Here is a 22,240-nt window from a genome sequence, read left to right on the forward strand (position 1 = left end):
AATGATTATTTTTTATTTGATTTTTTTTAAGAAAGAAAGGGAAATTGCCATCAAATTTCAGAAAAAAAGAAGTTTTGATATGTATGTCTACAGTTTATCCAATTTAAGCTTGCAAAATAGGAGTAGCCCCCTGTAAACTTTGACCCCAACCTCAATCATAAGTGTTAATATCACGGTGATATAATAATCATTGTATGCAAATCTGCATTATTTTCTTTAAACTCTGTACAACAATTCTGCGTGTGAGTTTGTAGGGAGGGACAACTCTACAGGAGAGTACCAGGCAAGGCGGAGTCGTCTACCTTTAAAATGTCCAGATGAAGCTGGGTAAAATGTAACCAAGCAACAGTGAGAAAGTGTACTCCACAGCCACAAATCTCAGTTTAAGACAAATCTATAGATTTTAAGGAATAACATTTTACATTTTAGAGAATGTCAAATTTTACTATAAAAACTACAGTAAACTCGAACAACAGAGTAATAATAAATGTAAAAGTGGAAAAAATCAGTAAAATAATTTTTAAGAAGAGAATCTCAACATAATAACAATATAATTTCAGGAAAAACATCAACATACTTATGAAATGAAAAGTTTAATAAATGATAGTGAAATTCAATAATTTGGTAATCAAATAACTGTGCCGAAGGTAAGTCTATTAATTCAGTGCATATTTAACTACAGTGCCCGAGGTTATTAAAAAGTTAACTTTAATAAAAATAAGCAAATACATAGCAAATTATATAGGTAAGAGTGAAAAGCCAGGCAAACAGTAACAGGAAGATTAACACTGCATGAAAACAATAAAAACATAAAGTCATATTTGAAACGAGAGGAAGTCATAATTGAAACGAGAGAAAGTCATATGGAAACAACATTAAAAAAAACATTATGTACAATAAATACAAGATTTCATGGAGAAAGAATACAATAAGAACATTAAACTCTTCTATAAGTCCTACAACTTTAACAGCAGATACAGCGTATGTTTGCTCTTAAAGATTTAAACAGAAAATCATATCAGAACACCTCAGAGCTTAGTAACATGTAGGAGTCACCAAGGACTTAGGAGAGATCAGAAAATCAGGGAGAACATAGTCCATAAGAGAAGAAAGAAAGTTAAAAACAAATAGATCAAAGTTGTTTAGATTATTTACCTGGAAAGACGAGCCAGGCCCATCTTCGTCACCACCATCATCATCATCGTCATCGTCAGCACCACTGCAACTCTGAAACATGCAATCTTCAATTAACTATTGGTTTCCAGCTACTGAAAAAATTATTTACTAACAAAATAGTACATACTTTAAAATGATCTGAGCATATGGGATATACGGGCAAACTCACCTGGCTCATGATCTGAGCCTACGATATGTTAAAGCCAACCCACCTGGCTCATAATTTGAGTGTAAGATATGTAAAGGCGAACCCACCTGGCTCATGATCTGAGCATATGAGATGTAAAGGTCGTCCTCCGGCATGGAGCTCTGTTGTTCCTTGGTGGCTGCACGGGAGAGGCATGTGATAAGCTGCTTTAGAGGGTCAGGACGCTCCTCCTCGTCCTCCTTCTTCTCTCCAGCCTCTTCCTCATCTTCATCTGACCGCTACAGGTGTGAAAGAAAATTTAAGAATACAAACAGTGTAGAAATTTAGCAGACTAAAGAGCAATATTTTGAATTCACCACATCATAATACAATAATCATTTATATTAGGCCATGCTTTCACTACAATAAAACTATACTCACGGTGAGGTCATCAATCAGGATCTTTTTCTCATACTCCTCTGTGTCGAGCCACTGGGTCCGGTAACACTTCAGGAACAAGTTGATACAGCGGTGCCTGAAACATGGTCAAACATGCACTTACCACAAGAGTTTACAAATCAAAAATAGTTAAAGTTCAGAAGCTTATTTTAAAATTAAATAATTAAGGGCAGACAAATGCAATGGTATCTCAACACACATTTGTTTTTCTAAGTCAACAAAGGGTCATAACACAACAAATATTTTAGCCAGTGTTATAGGACTCGCAAACAAATATGCATATCAATAATGTTAATATATGTACCAAGTTTAATGTTAATCTCTTCAATGGTATTCAAGAACAAATCAAGTTTTTGCACAACAGTAAAACATTAATGACAATGAAGAGTCCAAGGCTATATTTATACATATATATTTTTTAAAAACAGTCATACTGAAAAAGTAGAATGTTTGCAAACTTATTCCAACATACAATATAACAGGCTGTAGAGCATGTCTGGTATGAACATGGTTTAGTTGTGTTCTGAATTCCCAAGCTTCTTCGAACCTCAAATAGTAGAATCTGGCCTATACTTACTTGGGTAGGTTGTGTAGCGGGATCATACGGAAGCAGGCCATCACTGCCCTCTTCCTCTGCGTGGATACGACCTTTCGCCATACGTTTTTGTGGTGACCCATAGGATGCTCCACCTGAACACAGCAAATGTATCATGACTTTGTATTGCATAATTTATCATGACTTTGTATGGCATAATGTATCATGACTTTGTATGGCATAACGCATCATGACTTTGTATGGCATAACATATCATGACTTTGTATGGCATAAAATATCATGACTTTGTATGGCATAACATATCATTACTTTGTTTGGCATAATGTATCATGACTTTGTACCACATACAGCATCATGACTTTGTACCACATAAAGTATCATGACTTTGTATGGCATAACGTATCATGACTTTGTATGGCATAATGTATCATGACTTTGTATGGCATAATGTATCATGACTTTGTATGGCATAATGTATCATGACTTTGTATGGCATAACATATAATGACTTTGTATGGCACAACGTATCATGACTTTGTATGGCATAGCGTATCATGACTTTGTATGGCATAACGTATCATGACTTTGTATGGCATAACGTATCATGACTTTGTATGGCATAACGTATCATGACTTTGTATGGCATAACGTATCAAGACTTTGTATGGCATAACGTATCATGACTTTGTATGGCATAACGTATCATGACTTTGTATAGCATAACGTATCATGACTTTGTACAGCATAACGTATCATGACTTTGTATGGCATAACGTATCATGACTTTGTACGGCATAATGTATCATGACTTTGTTTGAGATATTTGCCTCTCAGCAAATAAACTTAACATTTTACAATCATTGTCGGCTATTCAGTTTCAATTATTTTAAAATCTAGATTTTCAATAACGTTCAACAGTTAAGGAATTCCTATGTTTTGACTTTGAAAGCTCATTTCAATGAGGATTTAATGTAATAACTGTTTTTTCCTGGTTTCAATGAAAATATTATGTTCTTCAGGGTGATGAATGCTTCTTAGCTTAAATTTGCAGCTGTGACACATGCACATGCATTTATTGTTGCAAAAAAGTGGTAGCTATGTAATACTCCAAATTGGACATAGTACCACATAAAACTTGACATGCTTGTTTTTTACTACTTTATTTCAGCCTGATTTTGAAGACATATGAATCAAGCTGAAGTCCATCTATTGGACAAAAACCAGTACTGTGAAAGTTTCCATGGCTGGATCGAACCCAAGACCTCTTCGATGATCGTGGAACACCTAAACCACTACACCACTTTACCCTCTCATTGTTATACTCATTAATATGCTGCTGAACATCAAAACTTAGCAACAGAGACATGTTTTATACACATGAAAGGCTTATATATTAATATATTTGTATTTGTGCAGATATAAATATGTATTTTAAATACTTTCTCACAGGCAATATTTAAGTATTTTTTAGGAACGTCACAAAGGAAACATAAGGTCAGGATAGAGCTGAGCTGGTATTCATCTAACAACTTAAGTCGTTTCCTAACTTACATCATTTTCCTACATTAAATGTCTCCATGGTAATTATTTTTAACAACTTAGAAATGTCAAAAAAACTTTATTTTCATATTACTCATAAAATATCAAACTTTTATGCGTGTTTTTTATTTAAGTATTTTAATTTCACTTTGAAAGGTGATGAAATTGACTAGACAAGTTAGGAATTTACCTGAATACCGGCCCAAGAAATTAAGGCAAAGATATTAAGCATTTCACAGATACTATCATGACAATTAAGCATGCAAGTCAATAATATTAAATTTGGGGTAAATAACATTGCAAAGACACTTTTATAATGAAAACAGGAAATACTTCTTCCACATTAAAATTAAAAAATTGGCGGAATATCAACTTGAAATATGTTTCACCTTTTCAAATTTGCATCACAGAATTGTTTGCTCCAAATCAGAACCCCTTGACTAGTAAAAAGGTGTTGCACTTCATTAAACAAGTGCAACGCACAGCAAACACCAATGGTTGTCCTTTATTGATAGTAATAAAAAGGGGTATAACTCTACAATAATTAAAGCAAGAGTTATTGGCCTTACTTCACATGTTTATATTGCCTCTGGCAACCTGTCTTTTAAGTTTCATTTGAATATAATAAGCTTTTTAGTTTAACACAACGAAGCCAATGCTGATGACAACCACAACACCATCAAAGCTATGTTGATACCCTAATATTTTCGAAAAACAGACAATAAATATGTCAAAAACTCATATTTTGCCCAAAACTTGATTTTGGGCTATGAACACCCATGATGAGATACAACAAGATGAACAGAGATCACAAACAATGAGCAAAAAGATTCATACATATTGCTCACGTACCATGTATGGAAGGCTATGATGGTTCACAAAGGTTAGCACACAGATGAAAATTAGGGGGTTACTCCAGATGAAAATGGTAGGTTAAATGAACACCAAACCTCAGAGTTTGGTAAAACTTACATTCACCATCGTAATGTCCTCAAATTTTGAGGCTAGTATTTCAAACTAAGAAAAAACGATCAAAAGATAAGCTTTCTATTAGCGTTAGGCAAAAAAACAAATATAACAGAGTTAGTTTTACATCAAATTAAATGATACAATGTTACCAATGAAAATAAAAAAAATCTGAAATGACTCATTGAATTAAATTTGAGGCATCTTATCAAGGAACGCAAGAGAAACTATCGTCAAATCATGAAATTTACTTAAAAAACTCATGCCAGAAATGAAATAAAAAAATAGTTGGTCAGTCCAAATATTATACCCGCATTATTACGACCAGATATAAATTATTCGAAAATTCAAATGTGAGATATGTTCAATGATAAGAGTGCCCCATAAACTCTATTCATTCTGATGTAAAAAAATATATTGCACTAATACACAAAACATACAACAAGAAAACACTTAAAGACAAAAACACAGTTAACTATTTAGTAAAAACATGTTTTAATATCAAACTGAACAAGATAAATAAGTTAAATGTTATTTTATAATTCTACAGCAGCAAACAAAAGCCATAAGCTACGTACAAACTGTAGTCAAAGAAAAAACAAATTGATTGTTTTGGGTTTTTTAACAAGAGAATTGTGGAGAGAGCATAAATACTCGCCTGTTATTTCAGTCCAAAAAGTTGCATAACTGAATAATTATTAAAACCAGAGTTATTGGCCCTTCTACACACATGAGTTTTGTCTCTGGGAACATGTGCACCAAGTTTCATTTGAATGTCTGAAACAGTTTTTGAGTTTTAGCCAAGGTTATTATAAGTTCTTGCTTGACAATGTCAAAAAGTACAACAAGGCTATGACAATAACTGAACTTTATTTTTGGAAAAACAGAATTGAAAAACAGACAGCAATAAAAAAGACTTAAGTTGTATGAATATCTCTAGTGAATATCTTCATCTTCATTTTGAACTACTTAACTATGTTTTAATTTATCATAAAAATAATAAATAACATTGAAATCCCAATTATTTCAATAGCTTTGGTCAGAAAGTGAAAAACACTGAATGGCTTGCCGTGCCCTTTGACTACAAGAAACACTAACAAAGCCTTTATATCTACTGTCTAAAATGTTATCTCTAATATATAATATCTAACACTAACACTAACAAGCAAGGGACTGATTAAAAGCTTCACTGACCGTATGTAGCCCATGCATGACCTTGGCCATGGATATGATACGATCAATGACACGGTTCTGGTCGCCCTCGTTGCCTGTCCCGCCACCAATCTTCTGGTACAGAACCTTCTGCCACTTTATCTTCTCATCTATAGGCTGTACAGGGAAGAATTTTTAGACTCAATATTCATTTTTAGTCCACACAAGTTGTTTAAGCTTATGTACACTTATTTACTTAAGCTTATTGTGAAAAGTTATAAGGTGATCTGCCTCATGCACAAGTCCTTTTAGGGTGTAAAAACCGGGGCTAGTTTCATTTAAGATGTTAGATATTTCATGAAATGATCAATTCACTATGTCATAACATATGTTCAATATTTTGCTATACAAGTAAAAAAACAACTAAGAACCTTTATGGAAACAGCCTCTGGATTACCAAGAAGAAAACACACTTGTGCTGTGTTACTTGATGTTAGATTGAATCAACTTACCCCTTCCACTTCTTCAAGTATTTTTACAAGGAAATCTTCAAGATCTGCATCTGGGTCCTAGAAGAAAAACATATGTGTATCGTAAATATTTAGACATCATCCTCTGTAAATACTAGGATATGCTACATGATGTGATAAATTACCTTTGGTACTGTGTGTGACACAAAATCAGAGAACATAAAATTGGAGAAATTGCAAGGAAAATATCGTAGTATTCTTGTTATAATTCTTGTAATAAACATGGTGACTATCACTCCATAATCTCTCCTTAGAACTTTTCCTCATATAATGATATTTAACCCAGTAAATTCTCATGTATGTGAACACAAATATTACAGCCCAATATCAAAGGGTCCCTACATCAATCAGTTTCTGTTTGACCGTCTGCAGCAATTCTTGTTCACGTCCGCTGAAGAAGCTTAGACCAATGGGCAGGAGCCGTTTGAGACAGGCCACATTGAGACTGTTGTGAGGCTCCAGACGCTTCTTCTCTCGCTTCTTGCCTGAAGTTTATCACATGGGATGGGTCATTTTTACGCCTATGTTTTTATTGTCAAATTAAAAGAAGTGTGCATATCACAAGATATTTTTAATACCTACAAATCAAGTATCTTATAATGTTCAATACCTGTGGGTTTCTTGGACTCCATCCCCGGGTCCATCTGTGCAACCACTGGCTTCGTCTGGCTCGGCATAATCAGGGCCATGTTGTCTATCTCGTTAGACAAGACAAAGTTCTGCTCCTCACGCTTGTACAACTGTCCAGGGAAAAATGCAACAGTCAAATATCAACAATCACATTGCAAATGAATATGTCTTTTTGTTCCAAATCTCTACAACTGTTCATGTATTAATGTAACATTCAAATTACAACTCTCATTGCTACGATAAATACACAATTCAATGCCATTATTTCAGGGGTTCTAACAGCTGGTCATTGTCCATCCTGAAAATTGACTGGTAGTCTGAGTTTGAGTATAAGGGATTCATGCCCAAAAAAGTTAAAGGGGCCAAGACATTAAATTTTAAAAGCTCTTAATCTTGATTTTAGGAATAATCTTGCTCATTTGCCCAGCTTCCTGATTAGCATATATATATATAACTGCAAGTACATGAACATTATAAAATTATTGTTGGTTTTTCACAGAATTAAATAAAATAGTTTAGGCTATTACCGGTAACCAAGTGTAAAAAGTTTGAGGAAAAACTCATATGTATTTAAACATATATTGGTGACATATACATAAATAAGTCTAACACAAAAAATATTCTTACAATAGATTTTGACCAGAGAAGGAAGATGTCTGCAATGAGTGTGAAAAGCTCTTCAGCAGCGGAGGTAGGATTCTTGAGCCAGGTGGACCGATGCAGGTCCACATACTTGATCAGCAGGGGGTAGAATGCGTAGATGTCTCGAACCAAGATACTAAAAGCCTGAGGGTTAGAAAACAAATCACCATCAAAAAATGAACTCTTAATTTTGTGAAAACTAAAATAATAATAAAAAATATATATCTATATCATGACTCAAACAAGTAATCAATATAGAGCAACCACAAGTTTTCAAGGCCTTAAGCATAAAACATATATACATTTTAGATACTATACAGTGGAAATTCGTTGGCTCGATATCTCATGGCCCGATATCCTCGTTGGCTCGATATCTCATGGCCCGATATCCTCGTTGGCTCGATATCTCATGGCCCGATATCCTCGTTGGCTCGAGCCAGATTAAAAGGACCGATTTTTTTAAAATCTATGTTCATATAAAATTTGATCGGATTGCTTGGCTTCATTTAACACAAGGTGCTAATCGATTAAAATTGCTTGATTGGTATTATAATTGTTATCAAATTTAAATGGTTTAACAGTTTGAGCAAACATGCCATCACTTTAAGTTATGATTCTAGTTGTTATCCATGTATAAATATCAATGCATTTTGATAAGGCAACATTCACAAAATATTGGGCTGACTGCTTCTCTCAATGGATGAATTATAACAAATGTCAAATGCTGAGAATGATTTCTATTTAGTTATTATATTGCGTCAATAAAAGAATCAAAATATATTTTCATAGTATGTCATGTTGCGAACAGTACAATGTGTGTACAGTAATTTAGTCCAATAAATACTCTTCTCTTGTGGAGATAGCATAGCAAATATCAAACGAGATGAATAAGACTTTTTGTAACGTAGGAAAGAAAGAATTATGTTCAATAAGCAATCCCGCTTGGCTCGATATTCTCGAGGCTCAAAGTATTATGGCCGGTCCCTAGAATATTGAGCCAAGCAGTTTCAACTGTATATGCAAAGTGTTGAGTGCCTCACCAGTTGTACGTCAGCCTCCATATCAGAGTCATCATCGTTTTGAGACTGGTGCATCTTTGTCAGGTAAAGCTGTTTCTCCTTGTGTTCTACGACCATCGCATTGTCACGAATCTTCTTTGCAATCGGCAGGAAGTGGTCTGATATCATGTCTGGCTGAGAACTGCTGATGATTGGCTGTACACGTGCTGTAGAGGAACGGGTTCAATAAATGTTAACAAATGTATAGCGAAATTTAATTTCACATGCTGACTAGCAAAAATTCAGATCCTTAACAAACAAAAACAACAATCCTGATATTTGACAACCCTTTGTAATTCTTTTGTGTCAAGAGGATAAATCTGTGTTACTTGGTAATTAGAAAATGCCCAGAATTATTGACGACACAGTAACATTTTAATTTTGAACAAACTCGTTAGCTGTCATATAACGATAATAGATTAAATAAAGGGGCATAAATGAGAGAGCCTTTTGTCACAAAGTCTCTCAATGCTACATACATGCAATGGTGTTCATCCATGGTGCATCCTCGGCTCCTACATTGTTGCTGATCAGGTGAAGAACGTTGCCCAACACTCGGTTCATCAAATCTACCGTCACTGTGCTAACAGGGTTTGTACTGCAAAAAAATAATTTCATTACACTGTATATCAGTATGATTATAAGGCAGAAGAACATTGTCCACGGTCCATCAAAACCACAGGTCCTGCAAAATTTATAATACAAGGCCTAATGAAGACAATGATTTGTTTTTCAGACATAATGGCAATTTATTTCAAAACAAGTGAAGAAAACAATGAGTTAAAAATTCACATTAATCATGAGAAGAGAAAGCTTGTAAGTTGTTTAACATAGAATCATTATGGTATGACTGGCTGTAGCCCATACAGGGAGCTGTATACATCAATTCTTTTAATAAAATTATGATGAAACCAAACTTAATATGAAAAACATGCATTTTTTTTCAAAATGCTAAACCAGATAGCATACCCCTGTATGGCAGGAGCGTTCTGAAGCCAGTATGGGAGGTAACTGCACACCATGGGCAGGGTGACCTCTATGACATGAGGGGCCTCCATATACTTGCCCCCCGATTCGGCAAGGGTGTCAATCTCCGCAACAATGTTCTCTAGAGGCGGTAAAGTCTCCTGTAGAAGGTCCATCACCTCTGCGAATATAGGGGAAAAATTCCATATATTTGTTTAAAAGATCAGTGAACAGTCTTTTTTCCTGTCTCATGGTGGTAACTTCACAACTTGAATGGTATATGCTTATGGTTAGGTCTTTTGAGTATCAAAGTTTCAATCATGCATAACAAATTATTATTCAGCTCAAATAATCTAGCAAATACTTTAAACATGTAAAAAGAAGAGCTCAAATAACAAGTTGTATGTTTTACAACCATAAAAGTGTAAATGCCCAAGATTTTTTTTCAAACCAAAAACTTTTTTAAATTACCTTAAGAAAAATGATTCACATAAATTTAACAGTGAAATACTAACCCTGGGCCTCGAGAGAATGCTCGGATATTTTGCCCTCGAGTCCAAACAGGATGGAGTATTTGTTGTACTTGTTCATCTTAGGCTCGAGGAAGGCGACGGGGAAACAGCCCGCATACGAGCTCAGGCACTCCCCAAGAGCTGGCCGATGTCTGTGGGCACGGGAAATATATACAATCATTCATCTTGGATATTAAAGGACATAAATCATTCTAACAATAATTATTTTTAACAATTTTGAAAACAATATCTCTGGCACAAAAACATCATGCAAATTCTTCTTTCTAAATGGCTTCCTGAATTTCGCTTATATTTTCATTTTAACTTTTGGTAACAGGTTTTAAATTAACTCTAATTGAAAAGAAAAGAACAGAATATAATAGTTTCTATTGGGGCAGGGCGTAAGAATCAGGGAACAACACAAGAAGTTTAAAAGGTGGATGACAACTTTTTAAATCAATGCTGAAAGTCAAAAATATAAAAAGACATTCACTACAATGTGCTAATGGTACTTTTTATTTGACTTAAAACGTATGGAAGAAAGCTGTGCAAACATGTCCTTTTTAGCATAGTATACAGTTATTAAAGGCAAAGTATAAATTCTATATCTATCATTATGTTTACTGATCAATATAAACATTATGTAAAATCTGTAGCCTGTATTTACAAGCAACAAAAAACAAAACTAAAGCAGCTAAAAACAAGAAGACAATGTCTTTTTTTACACTTAACAAAACAAAGAAATAAAACTGTGCGGACTGATTATTTTTAAAAACAAATACTATCTCTGGTGATGCTAAAATGTCAAGGTAAACATTTAAGTGTCATGCGGGCTAATGTGCACTTTTCTACATCAAGGTCTCAATTCAGGGTAAAAAAATATGAAAAGCCATTCCATGTGCTCAGCAACATTTGAAAAAATGAATTATATTGATAGGGTCATACGTAATACCTGGACAATTCTGATGCAATGGTTTCTCTGAAATAAGAGCAGTGTTTAAAACAATAAGTCTGATTACAAGAGCGTTATGAAATTATGAAGCCATCCATTATTGTTGAGATGTCAAAATAGCAAATTTGAAAAGATCTGAAGCAATTCCTCATCATTCAATCAAACAATATTGACTTTGATTAATCCAAGTCTTGGTCATTCCAATGAATAGCCTTTGAATGATTCCACATATTGGTTGATTCCACTGTTGTCGCATTGTCTAGAACTAACATAAGTGGCCGTCAGATCAACTAGAATTCTGCAAAACAGATGTGTTTCCTGTTGAGAGCGCCCATCTTTTTCTTATTTTAAAGTCACCATGACCTTGACCTTTCACCTACTGACCCTTAAATCAACAAAGGTCATCTTCTGATCTTAAATAGTTTTTAACATGTGCATTCATGGTCTGAAAACACTACAAGTTGTTTAAAAGTTATTGATCAGAAACAAAAGTATGAAAAATATGCAGGCAAGACATATTTATCACTGTGTCCCTGCCATGCTTTGAAAGCAACAACAACGTTATCATACACACTGACCGTAATTACATCTTCATCCTTTCAAAACTAGACATTTTCAATGAATGGCGTCATAATTCCTGTTGTTATCATGCAAGCAGCAGTTTACGCTGTATTAGATAGAACCAGCAAAGTTGCTTAAGCTGTTCACCATTAAGCACTATAATCAACCAGCTCCAATGCAGTGGTATGTTAGCAGAGAGTGCCACCAAGGTCATGGCTTAGGGAAGGAGGGCTCTCACATGGCGCTGTGGTACTCTCTGTTTACTCAACTTGCCCAAAGTTAACACATTGTATGAGATAGTTCTGGTTAACATTGCCGAGAGCACAGGTTAACATTGCCCAGAATAGAAGTTCACATTGTCTAGAGTACATATAAATATTGTCGAGAGTATGGGTTAACAGTGTCCAGAGTACAGGTTAACATTGTCGACAGTACAGGTTAACATTGCCCAGAGTATAGGTTAACATTGTCCAGAGTACAAAGAGACAGCGTTATATTTCTGTGCATGACTTTCCCAACATTCACTTGCCTCTCTTGGTGTATTGGTTGGCCAAACTTTAGTGCGATCCACTTGTTCGTAATATTCAACAATCTGTACACACATTATCATAAACATGTAGGTGAGGTATTTTGTCAGCCAAAACTTATTCTAAATTATGATGAACAGCTGATTTCAAGCATGAATATTTTTACTTGTCTAAGAAACCAGGAATAGGCAACCCTTTCCTACTCATAATTGTCCAATTACCAACTCTTTTCAAACACCTTGAAAAGTTGGCATTATAGTAACAATCATATATCCTGCAAAAAAGGATTTATCTCATACAGCAAAAATTTATAGAAGTACACATATATGTACATTTGTTCTTTTTTTAGGGTTTTATCTTTGTTACAAGAAAAAAACCTAAAAGAAATATTTGAATGTGTCTTACAAACAGAGCCAGTATTCAATACAATACTTATTCTTATTCATGCCTTTGTGATTCCATTCTGACTATTGGCTAGCTATTTTTACAGTCCAATCAAAACACTCAGATTCTATTCTTAAATTTGAGTAACAGTGGCATTCGACTGTGAAATGGGTAAAAATGGTGAAAATGATCAACAGACCTGGTGAGGAACTCGCTGCTACTGGTTCCCAGAATGTAGAGGGAGTTCAGGATCCGGTAACACGCCAGCTGGACGTCTTGCACTGAAACCAATCATAATACAACATGTTTTACTCATCCAACATGTCCAACTTTCTATCCATCACAAAGATTTTTTTACGCCTTAATAATTAGTATGTTTATGTTACTGTCATGGAAAACAAAGTGAAAACCGTTCAGTTTGTACAGTGTTCTTTACTTAAATGCATATCATGAATTAAATTAATTCCACTGAAAATGCTATTGGCTTAACCAATGATATCTGGTCAAAACATTCATAAAATATTCCACTCACTTAAACAGTTGTCTGTATACCTCTTAATTAAACAGTTGGTGTGATACCTGTTAATTAAACAGGTGTCATTTTACCACGTTTGTCCTTATAACTGTTTGTTAAACAGTAAGCGATACCAAAGAGATTTGGTCCATATCTGGATTTAATGTTAAAAAATCAATTGTGAAATTTACCAATGAGATCAGGCCCAAACTTGTTTCTGCCAAGATGGTCAAACAATGACGAGAGGACGGGCAGCAGGACCATGTGAACATAGTTGAGGCTGGTGGCCCCACGCGTGATCGTGCCCTTCACATGGCTGAACCGACCATTCTGTAAGTTCTCAACGAGGTTCGCAAGGTCATCAGCGGCATTGTTGAAGAATGGCAGTAATGACGATCGGATTATCTCAGGGCTGTTCTTTACCACTGTCCTGTATATGCCAAATACACATAACCTTTCTTCAGTTTGCAGCTTATTAACAAAGTTATTTTAACTAGTTTTGTGTTTCCTGTTTTTATTTCCATACAAAATTCAAACATATTTTACACAGCTGCTCTAGTTTCACAGTAAATGAAAAAAAAAATTTGACTAAGCACTAGCCATTCAAACTAAATTTAAATAAATATAATGATGACTGTTTAATTTTTAGAATCATAACACAGCTCAAAGTTAACATTCAAACATTGGTAAATAAAGATGTGCTTATCCAGTCAGAATGCAGTAATGACATAATGTAAAAAAAATAACATCAACAGTGTAAAGCAATTTGTTCACAAATTGCTTGAGAAGTATAATAACTGCTGACTTCCTGCATGTATTGTGCTGTGCTGCATGTATATCGCTAAGATTTATGTAACAGTTTGTTACCTGGCATCAACGGCCTGTATGAGGACCTGCAGACATCGGACAGAGATGTTCACATCGTGACCAAATGCCATCAGCTTCGTACGCAGGGTGAACGTAAGCTTAGAAAACAGACTGAAAACATACACAAAAATATCATGATAAAGGTGACTTTACAGATAAGATGATAATACATATATTTGATAAAAATAATTCAGATATTGTTTCATACTGTCTCTTTATGCATATGTTCAAAATCATTGTGTAGAATAACATTCTAAGTTTGAACAAAAGCCTTCAATTAACATCAAAATCCCCCTAAAATCAGCCAGATCATATATATTTATTTCAATCCATCAAGTAGCTTACTCACCTGGCAGTCATTTCCTTTTCTTTGATTGAGGCCATGGATCCAGTGTTTGGGGCGTTAGGTCCACCAACAAAGTACTCCCGATGTGCCCGGAAATACTTCTCCACAAACGGCAACACAACCTAGCATATAAATAAAGATTTATTTTTTATATGCAAGATAATGCCACTTGTTTCTCAAAGAGTAACATTAATATGTGCCTGGACAACATTTTTGAACTACTAAAATTATATGTTATGTTCAGTAAAATTTGATTCTTAAGAACATTTTATACAAGTACATATATATGCTTTTCAATCCAGCCTGCAAGAATAAAATTGTAAAATTGGACAAACAGAATAAAAAAATAATTTCAAAGAACAAAAAATAGTAGCATAAATTGTTTAATGGTGTTTCATTATGTATTCACTTCCATTTTTATCTGGATATAAATCCGACTTTTTCTGGTTCCATACCAACCTTGCCAAAGAACTTGACATCCTCAGTAGCGGTGGTAAAACTTCCCCTCCGGCTGTACCGAGAGCTTGACCGTGTCTGAGTCATGCTCATAGAAGCTTTATCAAAGTACATGAGCAGTTTCTCCAGCAGACTGTACGCGAACCTCTTCTCCATAGCTGTAACCCCCACACCGCTGTCGGCCTCGGAGTCCTTGGACGGTCTGGAAGTTGATTTCTTGCGTTGACCCTTGCTGTCCAGGTCCATATCATTGCTGCAGTGGGCGGGTCAGGGGGTGGGGCAGGGGAGGTAAATAAGGATACGCAGGTTAAAACAAGGGGAGAGAAGGAGAGAAGAAAATACAACATGTAAATGCATTGTCAGCTGTACAGTATCACAACAAGTTGATTTTGTTAAGTAATACGATAATTGATTTACTTGACAATAAAACAGCATACTTCATTTACAAGTAAAAACATACTAAAAACACTGAACAATATTACAATAAATAAACATATTGTATCCATTAAAAGCAATATTTTCCCTGGCACATTTGGTGTGTCAGTGCGGACATCCCTTCAAAAGCTCAGCTAGCAATGTGACATTCATTAAATGCAGTGACATGCTTAATCCTGGCACACTAAATATCATAAAACCTATGTCAATAAATGTGAATTGAGGCCTGTATTCCAATCGTCAAGTTTTAGGACAAGCTGCGTATGGGTATTAGCCAATTAGGCATGTCACATCAGCTAAAGGGTGCCAGGATAGTAAGGCAAAAGCCAATCAGTGAGGACTTAACAATGTCATTAATTCTGATTTATTCAGCACAAAGTGTAAAGGGAAGTAACTGCTGAATTGAGAATGTTTTTCAGTGCATTTTTTTTTAACAATGTGATAAAAAAAATATCATGGAGTCACTGGTACCGAGACACAAAATCTGGTAGTCCAAAATATATTTAATGAGCCTCGAACTATCAAATTTTGAAGACTGAATTAGTTGGTAGCATAAGTGGAATTGCACCTGATAAAGTTTAAATCATTAAATCCTTAAATGACTGAAAAACAGCACATTTAGAATTGGGAATATTTTGAATCCCTGTGAAAGTGTTGGAATTAACTATCATCTGTGTTAAAAAGGTAATTTTATGTGTGTTTTTTTAAGAAAAAATGAACAAAGAAATAATTTCATCAACATGCTCTTAATAACAAATAAAAATTCAGACCAGAAGCAAAAAAATATCTCCATTACATGTTGATATACAAGTAAAAACTACTATACCAATGTTGTCATGGACAGCATTCAATAAGTAGCATGGGTATAAGTGAATGTCGTTGCAATTTTTCCACATGCTACTTATTGCACTGTAACAGCTCTGACCACTGACTCCTGTTTCTGCTATGACAATAAATAAATGAATAAAACAAAGAAAATACTTTCCAATATGATACAATGTAATATTCATGCAATACATGATGAACGTAAAGACACATTCACAAGATATGGGATGCATGGTGGGGTGTGGTGTTTCTGCAGATGAAATGAATCTGGGAGCAAGGAAAAAGCAAGATTTGTTAATCGCAGATCTACTGCTGTTAGATTAGATATAAAATGTTGCAAAAAAGCTATCTACATCAGACATAATCATGTTACAAATGCATATGATATATGATCATTAGTGTTACAAATGCATATGATGTGTAATCATGAATGTAACAAATGCATATGATATATGATCATTAGTGTTACTAATGCATATGATATATGATCATTAGTGTTACAAATGCATATGATATATGATCATAATTGTTACACATGCATCTGCATATTAGCTAAATTGAAACACAATGTGCAAATATACATTCAGATGACTGAATTTCACAATTATGGTAGCTTGTTTATAAAGCCTGGTCCTGTTTCATTAAAGGATCTAAGTCGTAACTTACAAAATCTTAAACTTAAGGGACATTGTCGATGACAACAAATTGATGTTTTTCATTTCCCGAACTCTGTTTTCAATTTTGATGCCAACCAAAATTCATTACACACAAATATACAGAAAAATAACAAACACAGGACACTAAAATTATTTCACTTTACTTACGACTAATTAGATGCTTAATGAAACACGGACCCGAACATTAATAGGGCCATCAACAAACTTCTTCTGTTAGTATACTCTATGGACGAATTTCAAATTCATCCAATTCTAACCTAAATTAATAAAAATATGAAAAATGTGAAAAATGAAACAAATAAAACGCTTGCAGCTGGTCAATATTATTTGTCCATTGAGGGCCAGACAAGCTTACCAGCTATCACATTTCATAAGCTTACTGGCTTGTTTGGCAATAAATGGACGTATCACCATAGCATGTTTCCATGCCTTACCTGTGGACCCTGAATCCAAGGAACTGGAGGAACTTTAGCAATTCATGCGCATGTTCACGATCTTTCTTCTTCTCTTTCTCTGTCAGAATGTCATATGGGACAAGCTGTGGGTGTACTCCTCCACCTAAATGTACAGAATTCAGATACATATTTGTTCCTTAAAGAAAATCAAATTATTAACACAAGAGTTTGGTTACCTTGCTGTAGAAGTTGAATTATGGCCAAGGTTAAGATTAAAAATTTTACATGCCAATTCAACTGCCAAAAAGAAACAACAAGGCTTAAATTCCACAACTTTTTAAGAAAAAAAAACAGACGAACTTTAAAAAAAATAATACTTATTGATATAAATTTGACACAAATTTTCAAACAGTGATCCTTCTCATTGAAATAAACAGATCATGACCCATACCAATTTCCTCAAGCTCAAGTTTCTTTCTTTTGGCCCAAAGGTCATGTGAGTTTTCTGCCAGTTTTTCCGCTAGTGTCTGCATCTCCCGGGTCAAGGTCATATTCCGGAGGTCGTAAGGTCGTGGACTGTACCCATGGTCAAACTAAGGGGTTAGAAACGACATTCACATTGTTAAATGTCAAATATTATTTATTTGAATTTTTTAACTAATTGTTTTGTTTTTTCTTATAACAATGTTTTTCAATTGAGAATAACTATATAGTTAAAAATTATGAAATGCTTAAGCACTCAAATGATGATAAATATATTGCATAGGAACTATCTTATACATTGATAACTGAAATTATCAAAAAATTGTTTAATTTGATGGTCTCATAATGTTGACATCCATTAGTTTAATGTTACACATGTAAAAGCAAGAACCCAGGTACCATTACCAATAAGTATGTGACACATGTTTGTTTATTATATGCTATCCTCTGATAAATAAAGATTTATCAGTGAAATAAAACTGATATTAACGTTTAAAACAGTGAAATAAAAAATTGATATTTTAACACTGCATTGAAGATTTAACATGCAAAATAAAGTGTCAGTCACACAAAGCTGACACACAATTTCAATGACATCATTTCCCACATGACATTACATTCGCAATTTTTTTTATTTCCCTTCTAGGCATACAATACACATTTTGTTGCAGTGTAAGATTGCAATATATTTCACTAAGTGGACACCAAAAGTAAATGTATATTTTGGAGCCCACTTAGTGAAAAATATTGCGATCTTACTCTGAAACAAACAATTATGCTCTATATGTACATAGCATAATACCAACACTGTTTCCCAGTACCAGTGGAGAAAGGCATACAGTTCACAGAGAAAAAGAAGAAAATGTTGTAAAGTACATTTGAATATGTGCAAACGTATGGTTATAACACAAGCCACAATTGTTAGTTAAACCGCCAACATAATTAAGGTGAGTTAGGTGACAATTTTACTGAACGGCAACAAGCAGAGATAGGTCTTTACAGTAAATTTTGACATAATAGGAAACAGTGGCTCCATCCATGGTGTGATATATTTTTACGGTCCATGGTACATTTAAGGGAGTTTACACTTCTTCATATAAATATATTACATGGGATAAATTATAACAAGAGGCCCATGAAGGCCTATATTCTACTGGCATTATATTTTCAGTATTTTTTTCTACAAAGCATGTACCATTCATACTAGTATATATGGGCAATATACTGAACCCACATTCAAAAGAAAGCAATCAGTGACAGATATGATTTCCAAAGGGCAAAAGGATCCTTACATTTCTATAATACACAACTCTCTGTATTAGTTGTAATCCTTAAAGTATATTTTTGATAGGACTACACCATTTCAAGGGGCATAATCCCGTCATGCATGGGTGAATTTGGCTTGTTTACAATAGGAACCAAGCTCTCAAATATCAAACTACTGTCTCTTATGGATATCTAACTACTGTATAAGTTTAATTGAGATGCTATCAAAACTGAAGACTTTAACGCATACATACAAACAATTGTATTAGGATGTACAGACAACATACACCGCACCATTGCATAAGCTCTTACAATATGAGCCATTTCTGCTTGTTTCAGTTCATATCATAAAATATTTTTGTACATGTATATAAGTAGGCCTTTTGTGAGAATGTGATGCAATTTTTATTTTAAGACACCTTCGCCAGTTTCGACGGAACACTGCTTTGTCTCCTGAATAGATTTACGGTTTCCTTAAAGCTCACATTATATGTTGACCTCTGGATCAAAGGAACCTAAATGTGGGTGGGGAAATAATGGAATTACATGACAAAATACAAATTACAGCTAAAAACAATACAATTTTTCTCTAAAAGCAAAATAATTCTTTCCTGAAAGCAAAATAAATATAAGAAATTAAGTTTTTGCAAAGTATCAGCTTACTGAATGATATTGAATTTTGTGCACTCAATCTGTGTTATGTATATGCATAATACCCCCAAAATAATGTCCTGTAAAGACTATGTTGGATCACTGGAAGCTCAAGGTTGGAATCCTTCATTTGGAAGAAAACTCACTGTTTCGCCCCAAATAATTTTGTTATCATATTAAACTATGATAATATGTAAATCATTAATTCTGCAAAAAAACGACTTTCAGCCACAAATTCCACGATGCAACACCTCAGTTCTATGGTGTGATATGTAACATACCACATCCTTTGACATTCGCCTCTTCATGGACTCCCTGTTGGCCGTGAGCCGTGCCTGGTCCTGCTCCATGGCCCAGCCCCACGCAATCACTGACCTCACAGAGTCTCTCATTGGCTGCAGGTACTTGTTCTTCTCCTAAACGTCACATCAATCATTTTTGCCAATTTCTAACATACATGAAATCAAATCACATGGACTACTTTTGAAACATGTCTTGTAAAATTTCCGTGAGGCATTATTCAATTTTATCATATTTTCAAAATGCATCAATTAAAAATCAGTTCACTGTCATAATGATAAGTTAAAAGTTGTACCAAACTGACAATTTCCAAACAAACAGGCAGAATAGATTTTCAAATGCCAAACATGCATGTTTCTTTTGATAATGTTTAACTGTAATTAATTTGGTGAGAATCAATATATCATTCATAACCAGTTTTAAAAACTCTTCAATTTTCACTTACCCTATCTCCCAACATGTGGTAAGGCTTGATCATCGGATGATATTTCCTGTCTTCATCAAAAGTGCTACCAAATGTCCAGCCTTCATCAATCTATGAGGTAAAAGATTAATCATTTATGAACTTAGTCCGATGGCCATGATTGTTGCGGTCCCATAGGTAACATTGGGCTCATTGTTCGGAACTTTGTTTAAGTTAACAACATTACTACGTAAATTGTGTAGATTAATGGCATTGTTGTTAACGTTTAAAAGTTAACTATTTGATGATGTGCTCATATAGTTAAAAAAAAACAGTACAGCTGAAATACTGCAGATCACAAATATATCCATGAAACTTTCAGAGCAATTAGAATTTGAAAGTTAAAAATGTTGTTAACTTAAAGGAAGTTCTTAACAAGCAGATTATTTGCTACATGGTTGATCCCCATACTTTAATTTGATTCATACTAGTATTTTGATGTCATTAGAGTCTGGACAATAAAAATACTGAAGCCGCCCATCATACGGTTTTCAAATATGGGTATTAATTCAGTGAAACTGTATTTGAAATAGTGAAACTTACCTTTTTCAAAGACCATGTGTCATGGAAGTGCTCAGCAAACTTGTTACAGGCCGTCTCTAATGACTGGTTCAAATGTACCCTACAAAAATAAGATAAATATATGTGTACATATATGCACATGAAAGTCAATGCATTCATGTCCGTCTGGTCTATACACAAAGGGGAATAATTCAGGTAGACTCAAACATTTAAAACACATGTATTAAGTTACTTTAAAGCACTCAAAATCAAATATAGGAGATCTTGATCATCAACATTTGGCCTTAAAGCAGTACAAATTGTATGCACTGATTACTCAAAATTTAATACAACAATGTTATATGCAAGTCATGGTTCACCTGGAGGTATCAATGGGGTTGGGATTGTAGACAGCCTCAGACTCGGCGATCGCCTTGTGGTACCAGCTGTCATCGTGACTTGTCAGAGAGTAGTCGGGTGACAGGGCACAGCCAATCGCTGACAGGCATGGCAAGGCCTTGGAAAACAGCTCTGGGTCATAAGCCTGCAAACAGAACACATACACTGGATTAATTATACTTCATCAGTAGCCTCCATATGATGAACAGGTGCCAGATTCTGGATTTGAAGGTCCGATTCAATCCTCACTCAAGAGAGCTTCTACTGCCTATCACTCATGAAAGGATATATTTTTTTAATCACATGAACAGCAGTACATATGTTCATCACAATTAAAATTATTTTGAGCATGTTCATCATTGTGACTTTATAATCATTATATAATCCTACTATGTATATTATATATCTTTCAAGTTGAAGTATTGCAACAGAGATCTATATGGAAAACATTGCAAAATGTTTAATGAGATATTCCTAAAATAATCAGGCCAATGCCAATAATGCTATAAATATAAAGCACAGTTTTGAATAATTAACTGGAGGAATAAGGACAAATGGAGCATACTTTTACTTTGGATAAATGAGGATACAAATACTTTGGTGTGCCAACAACTATTCCCATTATAGCTTACCCTTGTTGAAAGAGAGTCAAAAATCCCGGAGAAAAGCATCATGGTTAGCTTTTTCTCCTCATCGCTGGCAGCCCCAAATGAGCCCCACCCACCGTGGCTGTAGTACCGACCACACCTCTCGTAGTATGCTGTCAACACCTGTGGGGATATTACAAAGCTCAATTGCATGATTTCTATGAGGATATAGTCATTGTTCAGATTTCAACACATTACATTCAGAAATTTATACATTTTCATCATGACTGTGTGAAATTTACCTGTCATCAAATTTGGCTAATGTCAAAGCCTTTAGT

The 22,240-nt window shown here is 34.6% G+C and overlaps 1 protein-coding gene across 9 annotated transcripts in view; it reads right to left on the reverse strand.

Annotated features, from left to right (window-relative positions):
- LOC128208856 (ryanodine receptor-like) overlaps window positions 1-22,240 on the reverse strand; it is a 116,479-nt gene that overhangs the window by 22,944 nt on the left and 71,295 nt on the right. For 8 of the 9 annotated variants that reach the window (XM_052912504.1, XM_052912509.1, XM_052912506.1 and 5 more), the window contains 26 exons: window positions 21,948-22,085; window positions 21,297-21,460; window positions 20,959-21,037; window positions 20,398-20,487; window positions 19,934-20,068; window positions 17,704-17,845; window positions 17,292-17,415; window positions 14,924-15,173; window positions 14,468-14,586; window positions 14,119-14,229; window positions 13,443-13,681; window positions 12,937-13,018; window positions 11,266-11,292; window positions 10,317-10,465; window positions 9,805-9,982; window positions 9,315-9,433; window positions 8,818-9,002; window positions 7,763-7,921; window positions 7,116-7,245; window positions 6,848-6,990; window positions 6,488-6,544; window positions 6,018-6,152; window positions 2,340-2,452; window positions 1,745-1,838; window positions 1,432-1,602; window positions 1,156-1,227 (listed from right to left, as the gene is read on the reverse strand). In XM_052912504.1, the coding sequence (XP_052768464.1) occupies window positions 1,156-1,227; window positions 1,432-1,602; window positions 1,745-1,838; window positions 2,340-2,452; window positions 6,018-6,152; window positions 6,488-6,544; window positions 6,848-6,990; window positions 7,116-7,245; window positions 7,763-7,921; window positions 8,818-9,002; window positions 9,315-9,433; window positions 9,805-9,982; window positions 10,317-10,465; window positions 11,266-11,292; window positions 12,937-13,018; window positions 13,443-13,681; window positions 14,119-14,229; window positions 14,468-14,586; window positions 14,924-15,173; window positions 17,292-17,415; window positions 17,704-17,845; window positions 19,934-20,068; window positions 20,398-20,487; window positions 20,959-21,037; window positions 21,297-21,460; window positions 21,948-22,085 (3,405 nt within the window). The remainder of the gene's footprint in view (window positions 1-1,155; window positions 1,228-1,431; window positions 1,603-1,744; window positions 1,839-2,339; window positions 2,453-6,017; window positions 6,153-6,487; window positions 6,545-6,847; window positions 6,991-7,115; window positions 7,246-7,762; window positions 7,922-8,817; window positions 9,003-9,314; window positions 9,434-9,804; window positions 9,983-10,316; window positions 10,466-11,265; window positions 11,293-12,936; window positions 13,019-13,442; window positions 13,682-14,118; window positions 14,230-14,467; window positions 14,587-14,923; window positions 15,174-17,291; window positions 17,416-17,703; window positions 17,846-19,933; window positions 20,069-20,397; window positions 20,488-20,958; window positions 21,038-21,296; window positions 21,461-21,947; window positions 22,086-22,240) is intronic. The other variant, XM_052912508.1, reaches the window with a different exon arrangement.

The sequence above is a fragment of the Mya arenaria genome, chromosome 11 (assembly GCF_026914265.1).
Source record: "Mya arenaria isolate MELC-2E11 chromosome 11, ASM2691426v1".
In the NCBI taxonomy this organism is placed as follows: Eukaryota; Metazoa; Mollusca; class Bivalvia; order Myida; family Myidae; genus Mya; species Mya arenaria.